A 12545-nucleotide genomic window follows, 5' to 3' on the forward strand; every position below is an offset into this window, starting at 1 on the left:
GCAGTGGAGAGGGTCACGTGTTTCTGAGGGTTCACAGAGGAGCTCCACTGGACCACCCTAGACTGCTGGTGAACTTCTGTCAGTGCCATCGCCAGTACAATAACACACCGTATGACGTCATGTAACCGTAATCAGGCTGACAGGAGAATGCTTAAGGATTGTAAGTACAGCAGCACAGATATATCAGCGGGACCCAACTACGAGATCTGGACTCGGTGTACATCAGAACCTCATAAAGCCCATCCCACCCAAACCAGCCGTTTACCCTTCTGCCATCTGGGAGAGACACAGGGATATCACTCCGACTTCCCGGAGAAACACAGTGTCTTTCCCAGGGCTGTGACAATCCTGAACACCACTTCTGCTACCCATAATCCACCACACCTCAGTGCTCAATAATCTCAGTCCACAGACTAACATGTTCATCTCATCATTGCATATTGCTGCTTTTTCATCCCGTATTTTTGTTATTTATTTTATGTTAATCCCATGTGTACTTATTGTTTTCCAATATTTGTTGTTTGCTGAGCAATGGTGACTTTTTGTAATCTCGTTGTTTACAATGACAATAAAGCTCTATTCTTATATCTGATCTATATCGTAGCTTATTATATTATTTTTATAACCTATATTATATAGATTATATCTTAGCTCTAAGAGCTGGTAAGAATGTAAATGTGTGCCTTGAAATGCAACGTAAGCCGCTTTGGATAAAAGCGTCTGCCTAATGCATAACTGTAAATGTCTTATTCTTATTAAAAACACCACATAGACACATAAACATCACTAAAAGCTTGATTTACACCACAGGGGGACTTTAAATAACAAATACTTGCATATGAAATGCAATAGGAGTAAGTGATACATATTTTGGAGCATTTATCAATGGATATATTAATCAATAACGCTGCCTACAAAAATATAAATGATTTGTAGACAGCACTAAACCAGACGCATGTGTGTGAGGAGTGTGTGTGTGTGTGTTCTTCTGCGTGTCCACACAGGACTGGACCAACAGCTGTGTATTCAAGCCCGTCTGTAACTGCTGGCTAGGCAAAGAGCCCATGTTAAATATGTAAATGTTTATGATACATGACATCACCCCGGCCCTGCAGTAATTCAGTGGATGCAAAAGCATAAGCATAAGCAGAGACGTCAGCAAAAGAACATTTAATCCTCAGTTCACACATGATCAGATTCCCATGTAAATTGAGACACGTCCTCTGTACAGCTCGTTTTCTACAAGCTGCATCTGATCAGATTCCAAGTTTTGCCCATCTGCAAATATAAGTTAGTACTGTACATTACTTGCCAATTATTGGCATGATCTGATCTCAGGGAAACCTCTTGTAAACATCGACTGTTTCAAGTTACATCTTTACAGTCGGCATGTCCTGGCAGCAGAGTGAACAGAAAGAACAATACCTCTATACAGTTACAGAATAAACCCTTGTGTGTTTTGTACATGGTTAGAATAAGGCTTCTCAAAGTTGATGGATATGCAGTTTCTGCAGATGTGAACATGGACCCACAGATTGAAGAACGTTCTGGAAGGAAATGCCATCTTGCTATCAGCGTTTGTGCAATTAAGCGTAATCTCTGTCTGAAAATATCTCATCTTTGCTTTTAGCCTATAATATCTGCCTTAAGCCCTCTGACATCAAGGCTTTAAGGTGCGAACGTCTACAATATTGTAGTATAATTATTAATATTGCTTCTCTCCTCGAATAAATCTCTGAAACAGCGGCATCATTGCTGAGAAGTGCTCTGTGTTTGAAACAATCAAAGGTCAAAGGTGTGATGACGTCAGCTCACATCATTTCTCAACGGATCAAGGAAGTGAGTATTAGGGTAAGTTGTGACAGAGCGAGTCCACAGCTGACTCTCTCTCTTCAATACCGAAAACTATCCCAAATTAATTTGCTGTTACCAGTGTGACTGATTATAACATTTAATGTTTTCATCAATCTTTTATCCTCTAACAATAATCATGACTTTATTTCCTGGTCTGGGTTCATTATAAATGAACATTATCTACTTATGATTCTCGTTTCAAAGGACATAAATGCCAACAGAAGCCAGTTTAGCAGCAACTAAACAATTATGAACTTACTGTATGTAATTAAAACTTTACATGTATGGCTCATTAATATGTGATCCAGGCACATTTCCCTGACATGGCCATGGTGATAAGACTGACTAGAAAGAGTTAAAAACACAAATCCTGACAGAGAGGACAGAGCGATACAGTCATGAGTGTGAAAACTGAAGCTTTTAGATCAATTAAAAACGAGGGTCGACCTTCCCTAAAACAAACGCTCCGACCCTCCAGTTCTCGGCTGGCCTAAAGCGTCTGCTGTAACTGACAGGATGGACAACAAGGAGCTTGTGAATGCCGACAGGTAGATATTTGAAGTTAAAAGGATGAAAGAAGTCAGGATATCTGCATAGAAGACTCTGAGCAGCGGAGAAACCTTCCCATGTACCAACACTTCATCTTCAACACAGTGACGGTCGAACTAATTCTGTCCTGGGACATTTAAAAAGCTTTGAGTTTGATTTGACTCATTGATGAGTGATAAGTCCTGGGGTCTGTTTTCGCTAGTTTCTTCTCCAGATCATGTGTCCTCAATGCGACCCGCACCTCACAGAGGTAATCAATGATCCCCGTTGCTGATGACCACCTCAGGGCCAGCTGTGGTAGTTGGGATACGGGGCATCTTCTTGAGCGGGCTGGGAATATGCTGAGACGGACAGAAAAACACAATCAGCCAAACACAAAACACTTAGAACTGATTTACTACAATAAAAGAGTGTTTGTTTCAGAACTGGTTGTTTTCTCCTCTAGTTGGGTTCGTTTAGGCATATATGAACACGGCAATCGCTCTCAGGCCCCGTTTACACCTGGTATTAACCCTCTGGTGCTCTGCGAAAAATTGTGCGTTTTTTTTTTTTTTCTTCATCGGAATGGTACAAATTTTCATCTACGAATTTCATCTAGTGGAAACTTTTGGTACTGCGGCCAAACAAAAACGTACAGAAAGCAAATTTTTGGAGATATCAGGCTCAAATGTTCAACACAACTTGTTTAGATTTATGGCTTTGATTTTCTCACAGTTTTAGAGTAAAACATTTTTTGAACGTATGTTTCATATAAAAAGTGAAAATAGTATTTTTGCAATTTTTTTTAACAATAAACGTAAAATTCTGTAACTTTAAGTTCACTTTTTAAAACTTTTTTTCACTTCAGCAATAATCAGCCAAGTGTCGTCTTTGAAAAGAGAGTGCTCCTCAGTCTGAGCTCTAAAGCATTTACAATTTAATTAAAATTAAAAGATTACAATTTAAAATTTAAATTTTATAGATCCTGAAGAAATTAAATTTTCAGGTCTATGCTCAAAAAGTGAATAAATGGATTATGAATACAGCATAAATATAATTTAGTATCATAAAATCCCCTAAAAATACAAAATATTAAATAAAAAACAGTATCGAACTAAAATATAGTAAATTAATTTAATTTAAATGTCATTTTTGACCGACACGCGAAGAGCACCAGAGGGTTAAGATGTGTTGTGGTCGATAATCTGGATGCGCGTACAGTAAAAATGATTAAATCGACATCACGTGCTCTACACATACCCCAATGCACACGTGAATGGGCTTTACTTCTAGCTGAATGAACATGTTTAACTGGTCCAGGGGTAAGTGTGCACCTCAGCTGCAGTGAGCAGTCCCGCCTCCAGAGGCCTGTGGTCGTTCATCGAGCGTCTGGCGTACTGTCTGCGATGCTTCTCGTCCACACGGGTCAGGTACCATGTTCCCGGGGAGAGCTCCTCTACAGAGCCTTGAGGGATGTAGTTTGCTGTGGGAATATGAGAAACATCACATCGTCAAATGGACCCGAGAGATTTTCATAAAGACAAAAATGAATGCGAGAAGAACAGAACGCAAACGCTTGATTACCTAAATGGTGTGTTTCTTCTCTGAGCTTCATGTTCTCAGCAAAAACCCCCGGTGAAACCTTCTTTCTAGAGTCCAGTCGGGCCTGCAAGTCACACAGGCTGGAGACCATCTTATCCAGAGCAGAGCCTTGAAATGAAGATGTACGTTAGCACAACTGACTGACTGTCATCAACCTTGAGCTAACAATGGCTGGGCGATACGACTAGCCTCTTATAGAAACTTCAGGCGGCTGTGTTGCTTATAAACACGTTGCGCGGCGCATGTGTCAAAGGTGTAATTCTGTGTCCACACTGGCTGTCTACACTGAACATTATAAAAAAATATTCCAAATCCAAATGTCCTGTTGTCGGAAACAGTACATCCGAAATGGAGCCGTTTCCCGTTCTGCGACTCGGCACTACACAACATATCCATTGTAGACAGCATCAGTGATTGTATTGGGATTCTTCAGATTTTGACGTGACGTACAGCTTGCATCCGGGCAGACACTTTAGTTAAGACTGCACTGAACAAAATTGTCACTTCCTGGGAAATTGGGACAAAATATCTGTAATAAGAATGAAAGTCGCAGGAACCAGGTAAGATACTGCATGTGAGATGGTTCTGGGAGGTCGTTATGCAGAACCATTTGGATGACAGACTTTGGTTCAGATATTTCAGAACATCCTCCTCATTTGAGCGCATACAATTGTTTTTTAGAAGTTATGTGAATCTTGGTGTTTCCATCCAGCTTTTTGTTCTAACATACAAATAGGTGGATGGAAACATAGCTACTGTAACCTTAGGTTTTTACAGTTGCCAAGCAATGTTGCAAATGTAATACCGCACATTAATACAGAATTCAGCTGATTCAGTGCGGGCAAAGGTTTGCATATATCAAAGAGTTTTTTGTTCATTTCATTCATTTGTTCTTTTCATTTAATTCACTCTATCAAAAAATAGGCATGACTACATTGTTATGCATTCTATAATACAATATATCTTAAACATTTTTGGGTTGAAATTCCACATAAAAGTGACACAAAATGTGTTGTACCATGACTGTGAGCTTGGTCGTACCGCCCACCTTATTTTAGGGGAGTCACACTCTAATAGAAACCGCTTCTGTGTGTGTGCGTGTGTGTGTACCAGGTGTGGCGTCTTGTGTGACTCTGATGGAGTAGAGTGTGGCAGCAAAGCCTGAGCCGTAGGAAAACACACCGATCCTCTGCCCTGCCAACTGCTGCGGTGTGTGTCTGTGGAGATTCACAAAATAATAAGAATCACGTTTACAGTGGCTTTGAACATAACCATGAATGCTGTATGAAAATAAGACGAGGCACCCGTGACACTTACTGCGCGAGAACTGAAGCCAAGCAGCCGTACACTGATGGCGTGTACATGTTGCCGTTCTGGTTGGATATGAGGAGAGACGCTTTGGTTTTATTCTCAAACAGTTCTGAACTGGCTTTCATAAAGGCCTTCTCCACATCTCTGTCAAAATAAGTGTCCTCAATCTTCACGTCTCTGCAAAAAAAAGTAAAGAAATGTAAAACGTTTGGTTTATTTAAGATGCGGCCACTATGATCTGCTGTTGTATGGAAACAGCTGAGAGAAGAATCTTCGAAATCTCTCTTTTTGTCTTCCATTAAAAAACAGCATATGGGTTTGAGTAAAAAACAACAAAAAAACATGAGTAAATAATGACAGAATTTTCCATTGTGGTGAACGTTTCTTTTAAATAAAAATGGGATCAATTAATTAACGTTAAATGTGACCACTGAGTGCACTTCTCAGCGTCATGTGGAGCGACTCTTTTTACCGTCAGCTGAAGGAGCCTACTAACCTGAAAGCTTCCAGTCCGCTGAAGGGGCCGCTCTCTGTGTTCGGACTGGGATGACACATGAAATCGTTGAGCATCAGGCGAGCCAAAGACTTCTGGACCAGTTTGCAGTAAGGAGAGTGGAAGACCATGAAGCCAAAGTCTTCAAGACTGCAGCGCCTCTCTACACCCTCTGAAACACAACATCAAAAAATGAGCAAGAAGTCAAAATCCTCTAATCTTCTCTGATAGTGTCTGGCTCTGTTGGGATGTGCATTTATAGATCCTGAAGAAAAGATGAAACCTATATTTCAGTCTGTTCCTCGCAGAGATATCACATAGCTTCAGAAGATCTGGAACAACGGGCATGAGTCGTATTTATTGGAGATGGACTGAAAGTTTAGCCAGTGAAAACTGAAAGAGGACATTTTGGCCGATAATGTGAACACAAATCTTTACACTAGCAATCAGGTACATGTCCATCATCAAGGTTTATAACCCAGCATGCAATGCATGACGGAGGAAATATGGGAAAATAAAGGGACTCCTTAATACTAGCATGCTTTTCCAATTTTAGGTGCCTTTAACTAATATGTACTTACATCATAAATAATTGTTTGGTAAAATATACTTATTGTGTTGTTGTATTGTCAAACTCTTGTGCTGCTATTAAGCAGGATACAGGTGAGGTGAGGACAGGTTTAGTGGTGTGAGTGGGTTTAAAGGGGAAATGAAGCGGTCAGTCAAGTTCCTGTGACTCACACGCTGTGGTATTGCAAAATGAAAGCGCCCCTGCTCCAAAAGCTATAACAAAACATCCTTTTTTCTTTAAAATGGTTACATTAATCGTGTTTGTTATATATATTTTTAATTAATTAAAGTGGAAATCATTTTACTAAATAATGTAAACTTGACTGACTGCTTCATTTCCACTTTAAGGGGTCAACAGTGTGACTATTTTACAGAAATGAATAACAGCTGTAATTACATGCAGGCACTTTTTAAATACATGAACAATGTAAAAACATGCAATGTATATGTACACAATAAGTATATGTACACAATAAGTGCAATGTATCATACATGTAAATGAAAGTACATAGTCGTTAAAGACACTTATTATTAAGTTTTTATATTAATATGTTAAAATTTGTGTCTGGAATTTTTGATGATAATTTTTGCTATCTGGCAGCCCTCAGTCATGATTTACTTTCACAATATGGCAGAATAATACAAATAAATACATGCAAATAAATAAATAAAAGAGAAACTCAATGACTGATTTCCATAGTTTGAGAATATGTGGATATATTGGCCCACCTCTCTGCCACTGGGCGTGGATCTTGTTCCTGAAGACGGAGTAGCATCGGTCTAAAGCGCTGAGGTAACACTGGATGGAGAGCTTGCCGTCCACCACTGGATACTCGGACACCATATCCGGCTTATAAAAATCATACGCATGCTGCATATGTGTCCCACGAAGCCCTGTGAAAATATGTGATTACAGTTCAATTACTTGATGAAATAAAGCCGATTTCTGCATGAATATAGTGTGAACTTTAACCTCGGCCTCACACAGACCCTGTTTAGTTAGAGCTGTGTGAGAGTGTGAGAAAGGTCATGACAGCTGATGTGCGGCAGGCCTCATACCTCTCTCAAAGGCCAGAGGGGCGTTGGGTCCCACTAGCATGGCCACGGCTCCGGCGCCCCCTGTGGGCCTGGCGCTGCCCGTGGCGTAAACCGCAATGTCACCAGCGACCACCACAGCATAGCGTCCTGCACCATCAAAACCAGTCCGTCACTCAATGCTCAGTAGAAGAACAACTCAACTCAAAATACAGCCTTTTATAATGAATGTGGTCCGGTCACATTTCACCCTAAAATAAGAGCTGACATAAAAACTAACCCAAATATAATATATTCTGCATGGCAGGTAATGAAGCATGTTTTAGGACTGTTGTGATGTTTTGCATTGCGACATTATTCTCTAATAATTAAGGATATTTCCCACCCTAAATTCTTAGTTTATTTAAACTCTGAATATGTAATTCCCATTATTCTTAATGTTGATTCTCACTACTGTAATAAAAAGTTGTATCATTTAAATTAAAGGCAGTATTTCAAATACTACCATATATATATATATATATATATATATATATATATATATATATATATATATATATATATATATATATATATATATATATATACACACATATATACATACATATATATATTAGTCAACATTTGAACTGGATCAAAACCTTTCATCAAAGGTATACATTAATTTTTCAACAATACCCGTTCTTGTCTTAGGACAACTTTGATGAACTATTTTGATCCACTTCAAATGTTGCCTACTGTGTATATATGTATAATCATTAATGTAGTATAACAGCATGCTGCTAGGAACACCAAATTCAGTTCCCAGGGAATGCAAAACATCTACCTTGGATGCAATGCAAGGAAAAAAAATGTGCCAAATGCAAAACATTATTTCAATTACAGTTTTTTTTTTTTTTTTTTTTTTTTACAGTAATGACATGCTTAACTGCCCTAAAAAAGTGTTACAATGCAAAAAAATAATAATTCACACTGCCCGATTGTTCTTTAACTAGAAATATGAATATTTGTCTTTAGATGTTGTGGTGAGACGTGAGCTCTACGGTTCACAGACACGTGTGTGTGTGAGCAGCGCACAGTCCCAGGAGCTGGACTCCACCCAGTTTTGTGTGTATGTGTGTGTGTGTGTGTGAGAGAGAGAGCAGCACACCGTCCCAGGAGCAGGACTCCACCCAGTTGTGTGTGTGTGTGTGTGTGTGTGTGTGTGTGAGAGCAGCGCACCGTCCCAGGAGCAGGACTCCACCCAGTTGTGTGTGTGTGTGTGAGAGAGAGAGAGAGCAGCACACCGTCCCAGGAGCAGGACTCCACCCAGTTGTGTGTGTGTGTGTGTGTGTGTGAGAGCAGCGCACCGTCCCAGGAGCAGGACTCCACCCAGTTGTGTGTGTGTGTGTGTGTGTGTGTGTGTGTGTGTGTGAGAGCAGCGCACCGTCCCAGGAGCAGGACTCCACCCAGTTGTGTGTGTGTGTGTGTGTGTGTGTGTGTGTGAGAGCAGCGCACCGTCCCAGGAGCTGGACTCGACCTAGTTGTGTGTGTGTGTGTGTGTGTGTGTGTGAGAGCAGCGCACCGTCCCAGGAGCAGGACTCCACCCAGTTGTGTGTGTGTGTGTGTGTGTGTGTGTGTGTGTGTGTGAGAGCAGCGCACCGTCCCAGGAGCTGGACTCGACCTAGTTGTGTGTGTGTGTGTGTGTGTGTGTTTGTGTGTGAGAGCAGCGCACCGTCCCAGGAGCTGGACTCGACCCAGTTGTGTGTGTGTGTGTGTGTGAGAGCAGTGCACCATCCCAGGAGCTGGACTCGACCCAGTTGTGTGTGTGTGTGTGTGTGTGAGAGCAGCGCACCGTCCCAGGAGCTGGACTCGACCCAGTTGACGGCGTTGAAGAGCGCGGCGGTTCCCCCGTAGCAGGCGTTGGTGGTGTCCACTCCCTCCACGTCAGTGTTGCCCGACTCCTCGAACAGCTGCATCAGGACCGTCTTGGTGGACTTGGACTTGTCGATGATGGTTTCGGTGCCCACCTCGAGCCGGCCCACGCTGTCGTAGGACAGGCCGCTCCGCTCCATCAGCCGCTGCACCACCGTCAGGCACAGGGAGTTGATGTCCTCGCGGTCCGAGCAGAAACCCATGCGGGCCTGTCCCAGCCCGACGGTGTACTTCCCCGCCCCCACGCCGTCGTACTCCTCCAGCTCGGCCTGGTCCACGAACTGAGAGGGCACGTACACCTCCATCGCTATGATGCCCACATCTTTAGGCCACGCGGCCTCGCACACTGCAGGGAGTGATCCAGGCATTCTGAATGGACTGAGACAAAAGCGTGCAGGACGTTATGATTCAGCACACGGACTCACAGAGAGCAGGGTTACCAGAACCGGTCCCACTAGATGAGTGACAACACTGATGTCTAGAGAACAGTGTGCAGATCACAGATATGATGCAGAGGGACATATTTCATCATGTTTTGTGATGCTTATGCTCAGAAAGGCTGCATTTATTTGATCAGAAATATTATTACAATTTAAATCAGCTGTTTTCTGTGTGAATATATAGTAAAGTGTCATTTATTCCTGTGATCAAAGCTGAATTTTCAGCATCATTACTCCAGTCTTCAGTGTCACATGATCCTTCAGAAATCACTCTAATATGATGATTTGATGCTCATGAAACATTTATGATTATTATCAATGTTGAAAACAGTTATGCTGCCTCATATTTTTTGTGGAAAACTTGATCATTTTGTAGCAATGTAAATGTCTTTACTGTCACGTTTGATCAATTGTAATGTGTCCTTAGAGAATAAAAGTATATTTTTTTTCTCTAAAATGTTTCTCGAGCATCAAATCATCATATTATAATGATTTCTGAAGGATCATGTGACTCTGAAGACTGGAGTAATGATGCTGAAAATTCAGCTTTGATCACAGGAATAATAAATTACATTTCACTATATATTCACATAGAAAACAATTTCATTATTATTCAAAATCATTATTTTAAATTTGAATAATATTTCACAGTATTACTGTTTTTATTGTATTAAATGCAGTCTTGCTGAGCAGAAGAGACTTCTTTCAAAAACATTTAAAAAATCTTTTGACCATCATAAACACTACAAGGCGGCCAAGCGGCAAGTCCTTTGAAAAATGAAAACAAATATATGTGTGCAACATCCAGCGGAAGGAGCCATAGGTAGTGAGAGGCACATGGCAAAGCCTGTGAGCCACTGGAGCTCTGCTCTCCTCTAATGAGATTAACCCTTCACTGGGGAAAGGACATTACCTTTAACCTACATAGATATGGCTCTGCGGAGCAACTTGTCCTGTTCCATGTCCAGTAAACACACTTGACCAGTCAATGTGAAAAAAACAGGAAAAAACCCTAGTAAACACTACTGGTATTGATTTATTTACGCCCAGGGCATGTGCATAAAAGAGTTCATCTGAACAATAAACAGAAGTAAATGCATTTTGGTATCACGTGATCTTGTCTTGTATGGTTAAAAACAGAGATATTTTTAAATATATCCATATATATGGTAAAAACAGCTAACTTGTCATGTTTCTTTCAACTAGTTGACTTTAGTCAATATGAAATACACTATTACTGATTGTTGTCCTGGTTTGATTTGGATGATATAATCATTCCTCTGTAACTATCTTAGCCTCTTAATCATTTCACTGATAAGTAAATAACGCGCTATACATCAAGCGTTCGGGTTTGTCGTGTCGTTCACAGCCTCACAGGGATGTGGAAACGCTTTCATAATAACTCATTTCAATAAGTAACTAATAAACGCAAATCTACATTAAACATATACATTCCAGCAGCAGTAGTCATAATTCTGGAAAGGGTCTAGGCAATGACCCCACCTAACGTTACATGTGTCACTAGCAGACCGCGAACACCTTCATCACTGCCACACACACACGACCTCACACACACAGGACACTTCTTCTTACCTTACAATCATATATCAGTTTCTATAGCTAGTCTGCTGTATGGTGAGCTCAGAGCCGTCCGGGGGGAGATCTCATAAGGTCAGAAGTGTGATGAGTGTGTGTGGTCGAGCAGTGTTTGTCGACGGACCGTCTTCCGCTGACGGAGGAGCGCGCTCCACGCACACGCGTCTCCACTGCGCACTACACAGTGCGCACACTCAGTGTGTAACTTAACGAGCAAGAATTTCCTGCTTTTTTTAATCCTAATATTCGGGACGCCTGATTACGAACCTGTAATGAATGCCTGAAACGTTTTTCAACCAATATTATGTTTTATTTTGCTTTCTGATTTTTTTTTTTTCAGTAAACATCAAATAAACTTTAGATGTATGTTAACCCTATACTTAAATGTATGGATTGGCGCGAGGCATTGCTTGAAATATATTCAATTTACGTCGTTTCTGCTATTTCAGGGTGATTGAGACACTTTCCCCCAGTAATTTTTCACTTTTACAGCAAAAGTGTCCCCTGAATTCACCCATCTTTAACATTAGTAGTCACTAGTACTCTGATAGTAAACGAGATCGGAGGATCAATAGATTTTAGCTTCACAAGGAAAAAATAAATATCTGTAAAGTTATACAAAAGCGCTCATATTAAATTTAATTCAGAAAGTTGGTCATGGAGATTTTATTAGCGTTGCGCCGATATTTTATTTCATTTTCTTTCTTTTTTTATGATGTATTTTAGAATAATTATTCATCTTTAATAAAAGTTAAAAAAAATATTAAAAAAATCAATAAAAGAGCTTTTCAAGTGCATGCTGAACTATCGAGAGAAAGTCCTTCATTCATCAGTCATTTTGAAGTTAATGTAACGTTAGTGTAGCCAGAAACTTTATAAAACAGGCTTTAACATTAATTTAGATAAACTTTACGTCAGAATTAAGCACATTATTGTTGTTGAAAACAGATTTAGATTGGACTTACCTTTATAACTGTGTTCAGTTCCTAAGAGAGCTTGTCATTGAGTGAAACGGCCGTTAAAGACGGTATTAAAGACATACTATTTATACACGGCGGCCGGACGATACCTGTGCAGCGCGCGCGTCTGCTTCTGGAGCGCTTCCCCTACAGCCAATCAAAACATAGAACGCGTTCTGAAGGTCCTCATCTTCCCGCCCCTTTACGCTCTTAGCCAATGAGCGCTTCAGAGAGGAGGGTCGC

The 12545-nt window shown here is 40.7% G+C and overlaps 1 protein-coding gene across 2 annotated transcripts; it reads right to left on the reverse strand.

The window, feature by feature from the left end:
- Positions 1 to 1155: 1155 nt before the first annotated feature.
- hmgcs1 (3-hydroxy-3-methylglutaryl-CoA synthase 1 (soluble)) lies at positions 1156 to 12446 on the reverse strand. Of its 2 annotated transcripts, none has more exons than XM_084103615.1 (10): positions 12309 to 12446; positions 9228 to 9685; positions 7418 to 7543; positions 7088 to 7252; positions 5792 to 5960; positions 5302 to 5472; positions 5095 to 5201; positions 3967 to 4092; positions 3717 to 3865; positions 1156 to 2744 (listed from the first exon to the last, which is right to left on the reverse strand). In XM_084103615.1, the coding sequence occupies exons 2-10, from the start codon at positions 9673 to 9675 to the stop codon at positions 2658 to 2660; spliced, it is 1548 nt and encodes a 515-aa protein (XP_083959741.1). In that variant the 5' UTR covers positions 9676 to 9685; positions 12309 to 12446; the 3' UTR covers positions 1156 to 2657. The 2 variants fall into 2 exon arrangements, with proteins under 2 accessions (XP_083959741.1, XP_083959740.1); XM_084103614.1 differs by lacking the exon at positions 12309 to 12446 and adding an exon at positions 11341 to 11481.
- Positions 12447 to 12545: the final 99 nt, after the last annotated feature.

This window comes from Abramis brama (assembly GCF_963993115.1).
Source record: "Abramis brama genome assembly, chromosome: 25".
In the NCBI taxonomy this organism is placed as follows: domain Eukaryota; kingdom Metazoa; phylum Chordata; class Actinopteri; order Cypriniformes; family Leuciscidae; genus Abramis; species Abramis brama.

Excerpts from the sequence above, each read along its gene's own strand:
- hmgcs1 (XM_084103614.1), bottom strand. Across the intron at positions 7,253-7,417 it reads CCCTCTGGCCTTTGAGAGAG|GGCTTCGTGGGACACATATG; the intron begins GTATGAGGCCTG and ends ATATTTTCACAG. Across the intron at positions 4,093-5,094 it reads CACACAAGACGCCACACCTG|GCTCTGCTCTGGATAAGATG; the intron begins GTACACACACAC and ends CTTCATTTCAAG.